Source organism: Enhydra lutris, unplaced genomic scaffold, assembly GCF_002288905.1.
Source record: "Enhydra lutris kenyoni isolate GAN:26980312 unplaced genomic scaffold, ASM228890v2 scaffoldscaffold55, whole genome shotgun sequence".
Lineage (NCBI taxonomy): Eukaryota > Metazoa > Chordata > Mammalia > Carnivora > Mustelidae > Enhydra > Enhydra lutris.
In genome coordinates, this window is record NW_019154139.1 from 15,374,428 (window position 1) to 15,388,927 (window position 14,500).

The 14,500-nt window shown below is 40.7% G+C and overlaps 1 protein-coding gene across 2 annotated transcripts; it reads left to right on the forward strand.

Moving 5' to 3' along the window:
- Positions 1–1,797: 1,797 nt before the first annotated feature.
- On the forward strand, positions 1,798–12,280 carry LOC111157581 (mitochondrial transcription termination factor 2). 2 transcript variants are annotated; one of them, XM_022519119.1, is made up of 3 exons: positions 1,798–1,955; positions 3,733–3,855; positions 10,921–12,280. In XM_022519119.1, the coding sequence occupies exon 3, from the start codon at positions 10,979–10,981 to the stop codon at positions 12,134–12,136; it is 1,158 nt and encodes a 385-aa protein (XP_022374827.1). In that variant the 5' UTR covers positions 1,798–1,955; positions 3,733–3,855; positions 10,921–10,978; the 3' UTR covers positions 12,137–12,280. The 2 variants fall into 2 exon arrangements, with proteins under 2 accessions (XP_022374827.1, XP_022374828.1); XM_022519120.1 differs by having other exon boundaries at positions 1,908–1,955; positions 3,756–3,855.
- Positions 12,281–14,500: the final 2,220 nt, after the last annotated feature.

Here is a 14,500-nt window from a genome sequence, read left to right on the forward strand (position 1 = left end):
TTGTAATTTTCTTATAGGTAATATCCATAATACTGGCTTCTTTTCTCCATTTCTCCATCCAAGGGGTTTTTTTTCCTGATTGCATGGCCTAGAAATTCACTAAATATTGGAATGGAAAAAACTAGGTCACATTTATTAATACAGTTGGCATAGCTGAATCGGTCAGTTTCAAGTTTTGATTACAATGTACAGGATCATATGTTTTACTATTTCTTACACAATTATGTGGAGCCCAGGTTCAAGCTAAGCTGCCAGCACCCAAGTGTACATGTCTGCTCCCTTCCTCCTAACCACAGCATGCAGTTCTAAAGTGCTTAAGTTTAGATTCCTCAACTGCCTTCTCTTCTCATATCCTACTCTAATTCCTTTTTCCTAAATGCAGTGAAACATTTTGGTTAATCCAGGCCCCAGATCCTTGTATTGCAGGAAAAAGTGTTCAATAAAGCCATGAATAATAGGATTTTTCTATAAAGCTAACTCAGAAGGAGAAGGGTTACTGACTAGCATCCCAGACCTCATATACATTAGCTACTCATTTAATTTTAGAATGTCCTGGAGATCAAAGTTGATCTTGAAATAAAGAGCTAGGATTCTTGCTGCTATTCCATGTAATTAAAATGCAAATGTCAGGCCATCTCAAAAAGCCTGTTGAGCACAGACTATTAAGGCTAGACTCCAATTAACATTTCCTGGGTTCCTATAATGTGCCAAATATTGTTCAGAGGAAAAAAAATCTGTAAATTTCCACAAGGGGTTCACAAAGAGGGGGCAGTCTGAAAGAATTACAGTGGTGTGTGTTCAAGCCATGTTAGAACTGTGCACAGTGTGTGCTATGAAACATATCAAGGGAGAGATCTCCAGCCTGGGAAAATCCTAGCTTTCCCGACTCCCAGCTCTACCCAGGAATATAGGACAACTAGGCAGGGTGGGGGCACCTATCTCTGGAAACATTTCACTCTAGTTGGGATTAATCATGTTATCCGTTGTTAATGTCTTTGTCCTTCACTGTCCTACATGTAAACTCCGTCAAGACAGGGAATGTACTTTATTCCCCCTTGTCTTGTCCACCGCTGTCTTCTCATTGCTGTTTCACATGCTTGGAACTTAATAGGCATACCATCAATATTTGTTGATTGATAGATAAATGTAAGAATAAATGGGATAGACATTGAGACTGGCTTTAAGGAGAAAGCAGTTTATGAGGTTGGCATCAGAGATAATAATTAGAATGTAAACCACTGGGCATACCATCCCAGTGTTTATCAGAAACTGGGCAGTTTATCAGAAAAGGCAAGTATTTAGATGGAAGTGGCAGGGGGAGGTTTTTAAAGACATAACACAGTTGTTGACTACTGGTGGCGGGTGGAAGGGGCAGCAAGAAGGCTAAATATGTTCCCAGAGGTTTATTGTTTTGGAACTACATTTTTTTTTCTTTTGTAAATTAGTTCTTTACCCATCGAATTATTTGGGGAGCTCTGAATGGCTATAGCTTAAAGATACAGCGGCTTCTGAGTTACTTTTACATTTTTTTCTTATGAGCTAGTGACGTTCCCCAAGCGACAAAACGACCGGAACTCCCAAGTTTTCTAAATGCTGGTAAGGAAAGGGTGTGGAAATGCCAGGCACGTAATTGCGGCACCTGGCTCCGTTGCCCCGCAAGCTGATTCCCACGCGGGCCGGCCTCCGTCGCGCAGCCCCGCCTAACGTGAGGGTCGCGCAGCCTGCGTCCCGCACCTTGATTGGCTGCGTTGGGGCTGCGTCTGCGGGCTCACGGGTCTCCTGTGCCCTGATTGGCTGGGGGAATTCGCGGCCCTGTTGGGACACTAGTCTCGGGGCCCTGACCCCTGTTCCCAGGCCTCGGGAAGACGGCGGGCCACGGGAAACCTCGGCGGGGGGAGGGAGGAAGGACGGAACCAGGGACCCGGGACTCACTGCGTCTTGCACGGAGTGGACAGGTGAGTCGCACCCCTTTCTCCGCACCCCCGGGGTGGGCCTCACCAGCAACACAGCGGCCGACCGGCAGGGGTTGGGGGCCGCGCACCGAGAAACGGGACTCCCCGCCAGCTCGCTCAGCATGCCTGGCCTGGGCGGATGCCCAGGCGTCGTAGGTCAGAGGTTCTGGAAAAGCGCAGGCGCCACAGGATGGATATGTGGTTTTCGATCATTCCCCAAGATTTTCTTCCTTTCGGTCCTCATTTTTACTTGTTTATACACATTGGGGTTAATTTGAAACTGTCAGCAGATAGTGCATGTTATAAAGTAGAGCTTAATGGAATTGTTACCGATGTTGTAGAGCGTAGTGTGTAAAGTATGAATATTGCGCATATTCTTGAAGTGAACTTAACACTTCAAGAATGCTTAAGAAACAGGATTATCTGGGAATAGACCATGTTGTGATTTAACAAACATTTTCCAAGTGTATTGTTGTGTAGGGCAAAGGGTAAGCGCTGTACTCTGAAGCCAAGTTGTTGGGTTTGAATCCAAGGTCTGCTGCCGTTTGTTAGTTGAGCAGACCTTGGGGAGGTTACTTTACCTGCATCTGTTTCTTCAACTTTAAAGTGGGTCATTGTGGTGACTTTTCTGAGTACTCTGTAAGTGGTTTATGATATTAACTCAGTTTAGTCTGAACAGGGACCCAGGATGTAGTGTCCCCATTTTCCTGACACTCCAGCTGAGGCACAGAGAAGTGATGTGACTTTTCCCAAGTCCCAACATAACCAGTGACCAGAATTAAGCCTGTGCAGACCACAGTTTTACACACTACCTTAGGTTGCCTCATGAACTGGATTTGTTCATTCAGTTTCAGTTGACAAATACTGATTTTGTTCTTCTGTGGACCAAGTTCTTTGCTGGGTACAGGGGACAGAGAAGAACAGGACTCAGACTCTGCCCCGCCAGCACTTGCAGTCTAGTACAGGTTGTTTATAGCCGGGCTGCAGGTGCCCGTGAATCCCGGTAAAATCTTTTCCAAAACGTTGTGAGTACAGGTCTTTTCTTTTTTGTTCTTTTTGGAAAGAGAGTCTGGGGCTCTCACCAGGTTCTCTAGTGGGTCTGAGACTGAAAGTTATGAAGAAACATTTTAGCAGAAGAGCTGGAATCTGATGTAATGCCTGACAACACAGCATGAGCTTAAAAAAATAAAAAAAGAAAGACAAAACCATTGGTTGAATGGATGAAGAACTTTACAGAAGTTTAAGTGCTACAGTAGGGTAAAGAAGAAGGTGCTATGGAAGAACACATGCAAAGGTCCTCCTTGTCCAGCAGTGCCTCCTAGAGTCAGCAGTGCCCCTGAAGTGAATGGTAGGGAAGCAATTCATTGGAACATAGTGGTGACAAATCTCTGCCCTCCTGGAGGGTGAGACAGAAACAACACATGAACAGATGCAGCTGTGACAGGTGGCAAAGAGAAGCAGTCCATGGTGCCATGAGAGCCTATAATGGGGACAAGTGGCTTCATCTATTCAAGACAGGGAAGTTTCCCAGAGAGAGCGGCACTCAGTCCTAGGAGTTAGACAGGGGCACTCTGGCCGTGGGGAACTGCCCTCAGCCTTCAAAGACCTTGTGGTGGGAACAGGCAGAGCACCAGGGACTGAAAAGAACTGGTGTGGCTGGTGGGGTTGGGGGGGATTGGAGGGGAGGGGCACAGATTTGGGTGGTGACAGAGCCCAGACAGAGGCCTTTTAGACCATGGTGTAAGACGTTTTTATTTTGTTTTATGTCTTTGTCCTAAAGTGCCATTGAAAAGTTTATTGCAGGGAGGTGACAAGATCACATTTTGAGAAGAAGTTGGAAAGAAGCCCAAGTGATTAACTGAAGCCCTGGATGAGGACAGGATCCCTGAGGAGAAACTGTAAGGTAAGAGGAGGAGAGGGTCTAGAATCAAGCCTTGAAGATGAGCCTGCAAAGAAGACAGATAAAAGGAAGTGAGAGTGTAGCAGGGTGGGGAGGGGAAGAGAATGGAGAGTGGGAAGTCTTGGAAATCCGGAGAGAGAGTATTTCCTGGAGAAAGTGGTCAACTATGCTGAAAGCTTACAGAGGTCAAAAGAGGAAGGAACAGAGCTCATTGGCTCTAATCACATGGAAATTGTCTTTATTGGGATCTATATAAGTAGGAGGAAAGGAATTGGAGAGAAAGAAGCATCTGCAAGAATTAACTGAGGATGGGGCGCCTGTGGTTGTTGAGGATGTGGCTCAGTTGGTTGAGCGTCTGCCTTTGGCTCGGGTCATGGTTTCGGGATCCTGGAATCAGGCCCCTCATCAGTTCCCTGCCCAGCGGGGAGCCTGCTTCCCCCCTCCCTCTGCCTGTTGCTCTCCCTACTTGTGCTCTCTCTGTTGAATAAATAAAATCTTAAAAAAAATTCACTGAGGGTTAAGAGAAAATAGGGTTTTAGCTAGGGTGGCAGTGAGAAGAGCCATTGAGCTGAAGGATGGGAGCCCCAGAGAGGAGGATACAGCTGAAGGAGTAAGTATATGAGAATGAGGGGCTCTGGAGGTTTTCAGGCCAGAGAGGTTGGAATCAGTACAGAAGCAGAGATTACCCTGGATGCTGAAGGACGTAATTGTGGGAAAGGGGAGACAGCAGAAGGTTTACGTTTGGTGTAATGAGTTGCTCTCCTTTCTTTGTACCAAGTAGAGGCGGGAGCATGGAATGAGAGTGGAGTAGGGGTCAGGGGAAGCTGGAGGTCCAAGCTGAGGAGCTTTGACATCATTGCATGGGGGTATGCAAGAGTACACTCACCCAGAGATTGTTTTAGAATGGTCTGGCAGAGGGAGCCAAGTTTGCAGCAAAGAAATTAGTCTCCTTGGTCATTCAGGGAATTGCAAAATATTGGGAGAGTGAGGATAGAGGCTGGATAGAATCAAAAGCTACATTTAATGTATAGTAAAGGAGGCCTCACAGATCATGGGGAAGGAAAGGATTGTTCAAAAACAGTGCTTGGAGATAGCTAAACTATTGATAATGTGTAGACTTCCAGCTCACAGTAGAAATTTCAAGTGAATTAAAGGAGCTAACTTTTTAAAATCAAAAATATAGAAGGACATATGGATGAATTTTTATCTGATCATGTGGTGCATAAAAGCAGTAAGAATCAAGAAAAGGGAAACTTCTATGACCCTTGATCACTTAAAATTAACCACTTTGTTCTGATACATGCTATACTATGTAATAACCTTGAGGACGTTATGCCAAGTGGAAAAAACCAAATGCAACAGGACAAATACTGTATGACCACTTACATGAAGTACTAAGAACAGGCAGATTCCTAGAGACAGAAAGTAGAAGTTACCAACGGCTGAGAGGAGGAAGGAATGGGGAATTATTGTCTAAGGGGAACAGAATTTCTGTTTGGGGTGATGAAAAATTTCTGGAAATAGTAGTAGAGGTTGTACGACATTGTGAATATAGTTAATAACACTGAATTGTATACTTAAAATGGTTAAAATGGTAAAAATTTATATCTTACCACAGTGAAAAATGTAACCACTTTGGTAATGTTGGAATTTTTATACCATCAACAACTGAAAGTGAATTAGAGAAAAACCAAAAACACATTTTTTTAATACATGAAGAGTTTATGTAAGTCCATTCTTAAAAAACAGAAAATTGCAGTTTAAAAAGGCAGGAGTAGTTAATACACAAAAGAAAATAAAGATGGCCAAAATAACTCATTAAGCTCAGCCTCATTAGTAGAAGAAAGTGAATTTAATATTGTTTTCATTTTTCACATATAAAAATTCAAACTGATGATGGGGGCGCCTGGGTGGCCCAGTTGGTTAAGTGGCTGCCTGCGGCTCAGGTCATGATCCCAGGGTCCTGGGATTGAGTTCTGCATCGGGCTTCCTGCTCAGCAGAGAGCCTGCTTCTCTCTCTCCCTCTGCCTACTTGTGCTTTCTCTCTGTCTCTCTGTCAAATAAATAAATAAAGTCCTTAAAAAAAAAAATTAAAACTGATGAATCGGTCATAGTTCCTCTGACAAGATTAACAGATATTTTTTCTGGAACAGTAAATTAACAACCTAGCTTTTCAGATGTTCCCTTATCTTCTTTTCAGTAATTCTCCTAGAGATTCATCCCAAAAAACAATGAAATGTAGACAGAGAGGAAGCAGATAACTAGTATTACAAACAGCTCAAATACTCAGTGCTAGGGAAGGAATTCCAGAATTACGGTGTATCAGTCCCCACTATCATGTACTCATTTTATATATTTATAGAGTGGTTTTGATGCTAAGTTTAGATACTTAGAGTGCATATAATAAATCAATTGTATATATAATTTGTGCTGTTTTGTAGAAGAGTCACAACATTTGTGCTCTTCACTTTGATGAGCAAACACAGTTAACCATGAGAGACTAAAAAAGAGCAAGACAGCTTTAATTGTGAGACAACTCGCTGAGCACATAATATTTCACCCTGGTGTGAGCAGGAAATGTGAGACGGGCTGCTTTACCCAATCTGTCATTTTGTATAGCATAACCCCCACACTAGGCCACATAACTTTTTCTGGTGCTTAACCAAACACCAGGATCTGTTACAGTGCTGAGGAGCCCCTTGCTGTGCTGGCTTCACTGGAAGACATCATGTCAGTCTTTAGTGTGGTACCGGCTGAAGACATTTTCAAGAAAAATTCTGAGTCATTACAATTTCAAATTGTAGGGTGAGCTTAAGACCTAGTTCTCATATACAAGGTAGCCTTGCTTAATGTATTTAAAAATGGTAACGAAAGGGACAAGAATCAGAAAAAGACAGACATGTATGTCAGATATGAACAGTTGTGAAGGAATTTCCACTTCCCTGTTCTTTTTTTTTCCACTCCAGTAATATTCTTTTATTAATTTTTTAAAATTAACATATATTGTATTATAAGCCCCAGGGGTACAGGTCTGTGAATCCTCCATCAGGCTTACACACTCACCATAGCACATACCCTCCCCAATGTCCATAACCCAACCACCCTTTCCATACCCCCCTCCCCCCTGCAACCCGCAGTTTGTGAGATTGAGAGTCTCTTATGGTTTGTCTCCCTCCTGATCCCATCTTGTTTCATTTTTTCCTTTCCTACTCCCCAAACCCCCCACTTTGCCTCTCAAATTCCTCATATCAGGGAGATCATATGATAATTGTCTTTCTCCGATTGACTTATTTCACTCAGCATAATACCTTCTAGTTCCATCCACGTCATTGTAAATGGCAAGATTTCATTTCTTTAATGGCTGCATAATATTCCATTGTAGATATATACCACATCTTCTTTATCCATTCATCTGTTGATGGACATCTAGGTTCTTTCCATAGTTTGGATATTGTGGACATTGCTGCTATATACATTTGGGTGCGTGTGCCCCTTCAGATCACATTTGTATCTTTAGGTTAAATACCCAGTAGTGTGATTGCTGGGTCATAGGGTAGCTCTATTTTCAACTTTTTGAGAAACCTCCATTTTGTTTTCCAGAGTGGTTGCACCAGTTTGCATTCCCACCAAGAGTGTAGGAGGGTTCCCCTTTCTCCGCATCTTCGCCAGCATCTGTCATTTCCTGACTTGTTAATTTTAGCCTTTCTGACTGGTGTGAGGTAGTATCTCATTGTGGTTTTGATTTGTATTTCTCTGATGCTGAGTGATGTTGAACACCTTTTCATGTGTCTGTTGGCCATCTGGATGTCTTCTTTGCAGAAATGTCTGTTCATGTCTTATGCCCATTTCTTGATTGGATTATTTGTTCTTTGGGTGTTGAGTTTGATAAGTTCTTTATAGATTGTGGACTCTAGCCCTTTATCTATTATGTCGTTTGCAAATGTCTTCTCCCATTCTGTCAGTTGTCTTTTGGTTTCGTGGATTGTTTCCTTTGCTGTGCAAAAGCTTTTGATCTTGATGAAGTCCCAGTAGTTCCATTTTTGTCCTTGCTTTCCTTGCCTTTGGAAATGTTCCTAGGAAGAAGTTGCTGCGACTGAGGCCTAAGGTTGCTGCTTGTGTTCTCCTCAAGGATTTTGATGGATTCCTCTTTCACATTGAGGTCTTTCCCATTTGGAGTCTATTTTTGTATGTGATATAAGGAAATGGTCCAGTTTCATATTTCTGCATGTGGCTGTCTAATTTTCCCAACACCATCTGTTGAAGAGACTGTCTTTTTCCCATTGGACATTCTTTCCTGCTTTGTCAAAGATTAGTTGACCATAGAGTTGAGGGTCTATTTCTGGGCTCTCTGTTCTGTTCCATTGATCTATGTGTCTGTTTTTGTGCCAGTACCATACTGTCTTGATGACAGCTTTGTAATAGAGCTTGGAGTCTGGAATTGTGATGCCACCAACTCTGGCTTTCTTTTTCAACATTCCTCTCGCTATTCGGGGTTTTTTCTGCTTCCATATAAATTTTAGGATTATTTGTTCCATTTCTTTGAAAAAAATGGATGGGATTTTGATAGGGATTGCATTAAATGTGTAGATTGCTTTAGGGAGCATAGACATTTTCACAATATTTATTCTTCCAATCTATGAGTTGGAACATTTTTCCATTTCTTTGTGTTTTCCTCAGTTTCTTTCATGAGTACTTTATAGTTTTCTGAGTACAGATTCTTTGTCTCTTTGTTTAGGTTTATTCCTAGGTATCTTACAGTTTTGGGTGCAATTGTAAATGGGATTGACTCCTTAATTTCTCTTTCTTCTGTCTTGCTGTTGGTATATAGAAATGCAACTGATTTCTGTGCATTGATTTTATATCCTGACACTTTACTGAATTCCTTTACAAGTTCTAGCAGATTTGGAGTGGAGTTTTTTGGGTTTTCCACATAAAGTATCATATCATCTGCAGAGAGTGATAGTTTGATTCCACTCCCTTATTCTTTTCAGAATTTGGCAAATTTGCTTTAGTGAAAATGGATTGCTTTTATAAACAGTTATTTGGGACAACCAAAGCATTTAAAAGAGTTTTCACAATTCTTATGTATTCTTTATAAATAATGTACTTCTGTCTAAAATACAATTTTAGTCGTATTAATCATATTAGTACAAGAATTTTAGCCCCAGGTATTTCCTAGTAATGGCAACTTGCTGTTTATTGAGTGCTACTATGTACCAGGCTTATGCAAAGTATTGGACTCAAAGTATCCCTATAAAATTCATGCACTTTCTTTTCCTTTTAAGGATGGTACTGTTAGTAGTCATCCTTATTGAACATTTACTGTGAGGTACTCTTCTGATCACTACTTGTTCAACTTAATTAATCTGAGGCTAAGAAACTTTCCCAAGATAACCCCATAAATTAGAACCAGGAGTAAGCATGGACATTTTGGCCACAGAGCCCACAGTTCTTCCAGCATGTGGTACGGTTGTGAGGCCCAAGATTGTGAGGCTCCAGATTAGATCTGTATGTACCCAATTCATTATGTAGTATCTCCTGCTTCCAGTTAAAATCCATGGTCCTCTTAGAAATTTTAAAATAGTTTAATATTTATATCTTGGCTATCAGGAATCATCTAAAGGAAAGTGGTATTAGGAATTATATGAAAAATACTCTCGTTGAACCACCAGAAGTAAAATAGAAACTATGCCTACAACTATTTGGGACACCATGGGGACTAACAATGAGCTATTATTACAAATGGTAAAACAAACTGAGAACATTGTTACTTGTTTTTTTTCCTTTGAGAATAGTGATTTATTTACATTAGTTAGAACAGGCTTGGAAGTGAAAAGTCCTTGGTATATGGTATATATGGTATATATATATGGCAATGGCATTATTAAGGGCAGAGATTGGATTATGGCTTTTTTTCAACTTTCCTTCAAACCTACAAATAATAAGGGAATGATGTTGACTAGCTAAACTGTTCATGGTTTTGTGTCAGGGATGCAACACTTAACACTCTCAGCAACTGTAAGTTAGAACAGGGCACCTGGGTGGCTCAGTTGTTAAGTGGTGGCCTTTGGCTCAGGTCATGATCTCAGGGTCCTGGGATTGTCTCTCTCATCCGGCTCCCTGCTCTCCCTCTCCCTCTGTCCCTCCCCCGCCAACTTTGTGTGCGCTCTCTCTCAAATAAATAAATATGACCTTTAAAAGTTAAAACAACAAACTAGGCATGTTTACATTACCAGAGATAACAGAAAAATAGTGCCAAAGTCCATAAGGTATTACCCACAGTATAGCCATCTCTCGGGACCTAAAGCTGTCAAGTGGGGACAGCTGGTTAGACTGTTGTAAAAGTATGGTCCCCATTCCACTTAATTTGATTGCCCATTGCTCTACTGGGCCAGTCACACAGCATTCCTCACTTTGTTTGGCTAAGACTTGGTTTAATTTTGGATTCATAAAAAGGATTTTTACATAATTCTCATAAAACAAGTTTATACTTATTAACTCCTTTTAAATAAAACAGATTGACTTTGGATAAATTTCTCAGCAGAAATATTTACTCTAAAATATAATATTAGAGATGACTCTCCTCCCCAAGAAGTATTTACTTTAGCTAAACATAAACTTGAAAATTTAAAATGTTAAAAAAAAAAAAAAAAGGAAAACCTTGTGTGTGTGTGTTTGTTGAAATAAAACATGTCTCTTAAAGAAAAACATAACAGTTGTAGGAAAGGGAATTCGTGTCAGAATAACATTTGAGGTCTTTGAATCTTTGAACTCTTAAAATGTAAAACAGAAATTACTTGACAAGGTTGTGGCAAAGCTCACATAGTGTGTTTATAATGTATAAGACATCTAAGTTGTGAAGGAGGTATATTAGTTACTTTATAAATTATTTTAAGAGGAATATTTAATATTCCACAAAAAGTTTGAGATTAACTTTGGCAAAATTCAGTTTTCCCATCTAATTTAAATCCATGTTATTTCTGTGCTTACTGCTTAGAACCCACATTTGTGTTTGCATTCTTAAAGTCAACACCCCTTATGTTAAAACCTATGTTTTCATTGTTACAGGTACAATGAGTACATTCTGAGTCTCAGGACGGTGGGAATTAGCCAACGGACTGCAGACATGCTGTGGAAGCTGCTGCTAAGATCCCAGCCCTGCAGGCTGTGTTCTTTCAGAAAGATGCCATTGGCTTCAAAATCCAGACCCCCTTTAGCATGCTTCGTCTATACAACTGATCATCAATCAAACCAAGAAAATAAAAGAACAGTGGAAAAGCTCTATAAATTTTCAGTGGACGTCAGGAAAATTCGCAGATCAAAAGGATGGGTACTTTTTGAGAAGGAAACCTATGTTGAAGAAACTGCAGACGTTTTACAACAACTAGGTGCCAATGAAGCTGCTATAGCCGGTATTTTGGAGCGCTGCCCAGAAGCAATTGTCTGCAGTCCAGCCGCTTTTAACACCCAGAGAGCACTCTGGCAGTTGGTTTGCAAAAACGAGCAAGAGTTAGTCAAGTTAATAGAACAGTTTCCAGAATCTTTCTTTACCGTTAAAGACCAGGAAACCCAGAGGCTGAACATTCAGTTCTTTCAAGAGTTGGGACTCAAAAATGTGGTCATTAGCAGATTTTTGACAACTGCATCTAATGTTTTTCATAATCCTATTGAGAAAAATAAGCAAATGATAAGTATTCTCCAGGAGAGTTATCTAAATTTAGGTGGCTCTGAGGCCAACATGAAAGTTTGGTTACTCAAATTGTTAAGCCAGAATCCATTTATTTTGCTAAATTCTTCTGCAGCTATCAAGGAAACATTAGAATTTCTCCAGGAGCAAGGTTTTGCCAACTCTGAAGTTCTCCAGCTTCTATCCAAACTCAAAGGATTTCTTTTTCAACTTTGCCCAGGAAGTATACAGAACAGCATGTCCTTCTCTAAAAATACTTTTAAATGCACAGATCATGACCTGAAGCAATTAGTTTTGAAATGTCCTGCCATTTTATATTATTCCGTTCCAGTTTTGGAAGAGAGAATTCAGGGATTACTGGAAGAAGGCATTTCCATAGGTCAGATAAAAGAGACACCAATGGTACTTGAATTAACTCCACAGATAGTACAGTACAGGATAAGGAAACTGAATTCTCTAGGCTATAGGATAAAGGATGGACATCTAGGAAATCTAAATGGAACAAAAAAAGAGTTTGAGGCTAACTTTGGCAAGATTCAGGCCAAGAAAGGAAGGCCATTATTTAACCCTGTGGCACCATTAAATGTTGAAGAGTAACTTGCCGACTGCTGTTGCTTTCCAGCATTGCAGAGCGAAGGCAAAGTAGCAAAGACTTAAGTGATTCAGGCAGTTTATAGGCACTAGTAATTTGAAGAAACCACTTAGCTTCTGAGTTGTGTCTAAGTTACCTTTAAGTATATCATCTCTGACGTATTTTTTATATTTTAAACTATAAGCTGCATTTATTTTAAATAAAGTTGGTAATCTTTACCTTGAACTATTTCGAAAAACTCCTGTACTAGTAAATGGCCCATCAGAGTGATAACTTTTTAAGTGAATCATTTCTAAGAAATTGCCAAGTGTACTCCCTTAATTCAAAGTATGGATATGTTTTTATTTATTTTTTATTTATTTTATTTATTTATTTTATTTATTTTTTATTTATATAGCACATTTCATCTGGGACACAGACCCTCTTCTTCCTCTCCACCGGCTCTGAAACATCATTTTACTGTGGTCTGAAACCTGTAGCTTACAATTAGTAAACTTCTAATACATTTTTTTTTAGATAAAGCTGATTTCATCTCTTGGTTGGGATAAATGCGTGTCTTTGAGAATGAAGTATTTCTCATTCGAAAAGAAGAGAACTTACTTGTGTGTTTAGTTTAAAATGGACCATCTCCTCTCATAGAACTTTTATGCGCATCATTACTTTCCCCATTTTATAGATGAGGAAACGAGCTTAGAGAGGCCTGCCAAGTGATAGGGTCCAGATTTACTGTGATCTGACTTCTGTTCAAACCTGTGACTAGAAAAAGGATTGCTTAGGAGTTGGCATTACGAAAAGCCATATCCTGGTGCGCCCGAGGCGCACAGTAGGTTGGGTCCATTCAGCTCAGGTCCTGATATGGCTCCAGGCTCAACAGGGAGTCTGCTTGGATATATTCTCCCTCTGCCCTGTCCCCCTCTTGCGCTCTCTTTCTCAAATAAATGTCTTTTTAAAAGAAAAGAAAAACCATACCCTTACCTGATATGACAAAGGAGGACCAACAACAAACGGGAATTTTTTGTGAAATTCCTTAAATATGAAGTGATCTAATTTATATACATTTGAACTAAGCAGCTTTTTTAGAAAACTGAAAATCCAGGTCTGGCTCTTGAAAGGGAAAATGTGTGATGGTTGGTACCGGTTTTAATAGCATTCCAAATTTCTGTTTCTAAGTCTTGTTCCAACATAAACATTATCCAGATAAAGACTGGCTCACCTCCAGCTGCGGATTTTGAATTTTTAACACCACCACCAAACAGTTGACTCTTAACACTCCCACCATCTGTGTCCTATGTGTGCATGGCCTTTTTTTAAGTAATGAAAACCCAATTAAAAATACACGCCATGTCTTTATTCACTTAGCAAATGCCAAGTAACCCTCAGTGTTCAAATCTGTTTGGTTCCTTGGGGTAGTGAACAAGTCTCATGTAGCACCTACTAAATGCCGGGCATGTTGTGCTTTAGAATGCTTAGAGCTGAGAACCACCATTTACTGTTCTACAAATGAGGAGATGCAGGCACAGACAGGGTGTCACTTACCCAAAGTTAAACAGGAATGTTTGTTCAAGAAAAAGAATGGCAGCAACAGTTGGGGCAGGAGGAGTGTCCCCTGTCCATCTAAGGAATGGGATCGCATTCTAAGTGTGATGGGAAACCTTCGGAAAGAGTTTAGTTTGCTTGTTGTCCTGACCTAATTATCAGTGGTGTGCTTATCTTCCACTCTCAGAAGTGTCCTAGTTTGGAACATTTATATGGTTACCTTAGTTTTCTTTTCTTTTATATTGAGATGCCTACTAGCTGAGCAGAGATGTCAAACGGGCAAATGGCAAAGTCTGGAACTGTGAGGTCAGAACTAGAGATACTCAGGGATCATCTACGTATCTATGATGGTATTTAAAGCTAAGACTCTAAATGAGATTTCCCAGAAATAAATTACGGATTTGTAGTAGTGACTGGCCATGCCTGGAAGGAGTTGACCAAAAGAGGTCTGCCGAGGAAAGAGGGCATGGCCAATAATATTGAATGCCATAGAGCGGTCAACTAAGATACACATAAGTGACCAATGGATTTGGCCAAAAAGAAATCACTGGTTGGCCCTATCAGTAGTGACTGGTGCAATGAGAAAGGTAAGAAGGCACCTGGAGGGGGGTGGTGAGAACAGGAGATGACTGAGGCAGAGACTACAAAGTTTTTCAAAAATGCTGCAAAGGGAAGCAGGAAAATGGAGGTTGTATGATTAGGCATACTTTTTTTTTAAACAAAGTAGGGCACCTGGTTGGCTCAGTGGGTTAAGTCTCTGCCTTGGGCTCCGGTCATGATCTCGGTCATGATCTCGGGGTCCTGGGATCAAGCCTTGCATCGGGCTCTGCTCA

Bases quoted from the DNA above. Each gene is read 5' to 3' on its own strand.
- LOC111157581 (XM_022519119.1), top strand. From the start codon at position 10,979: ATGCTGTGGAAGCTGCTGCTAAGATCCCAGCCCTGCAGGCTGTGTTCT.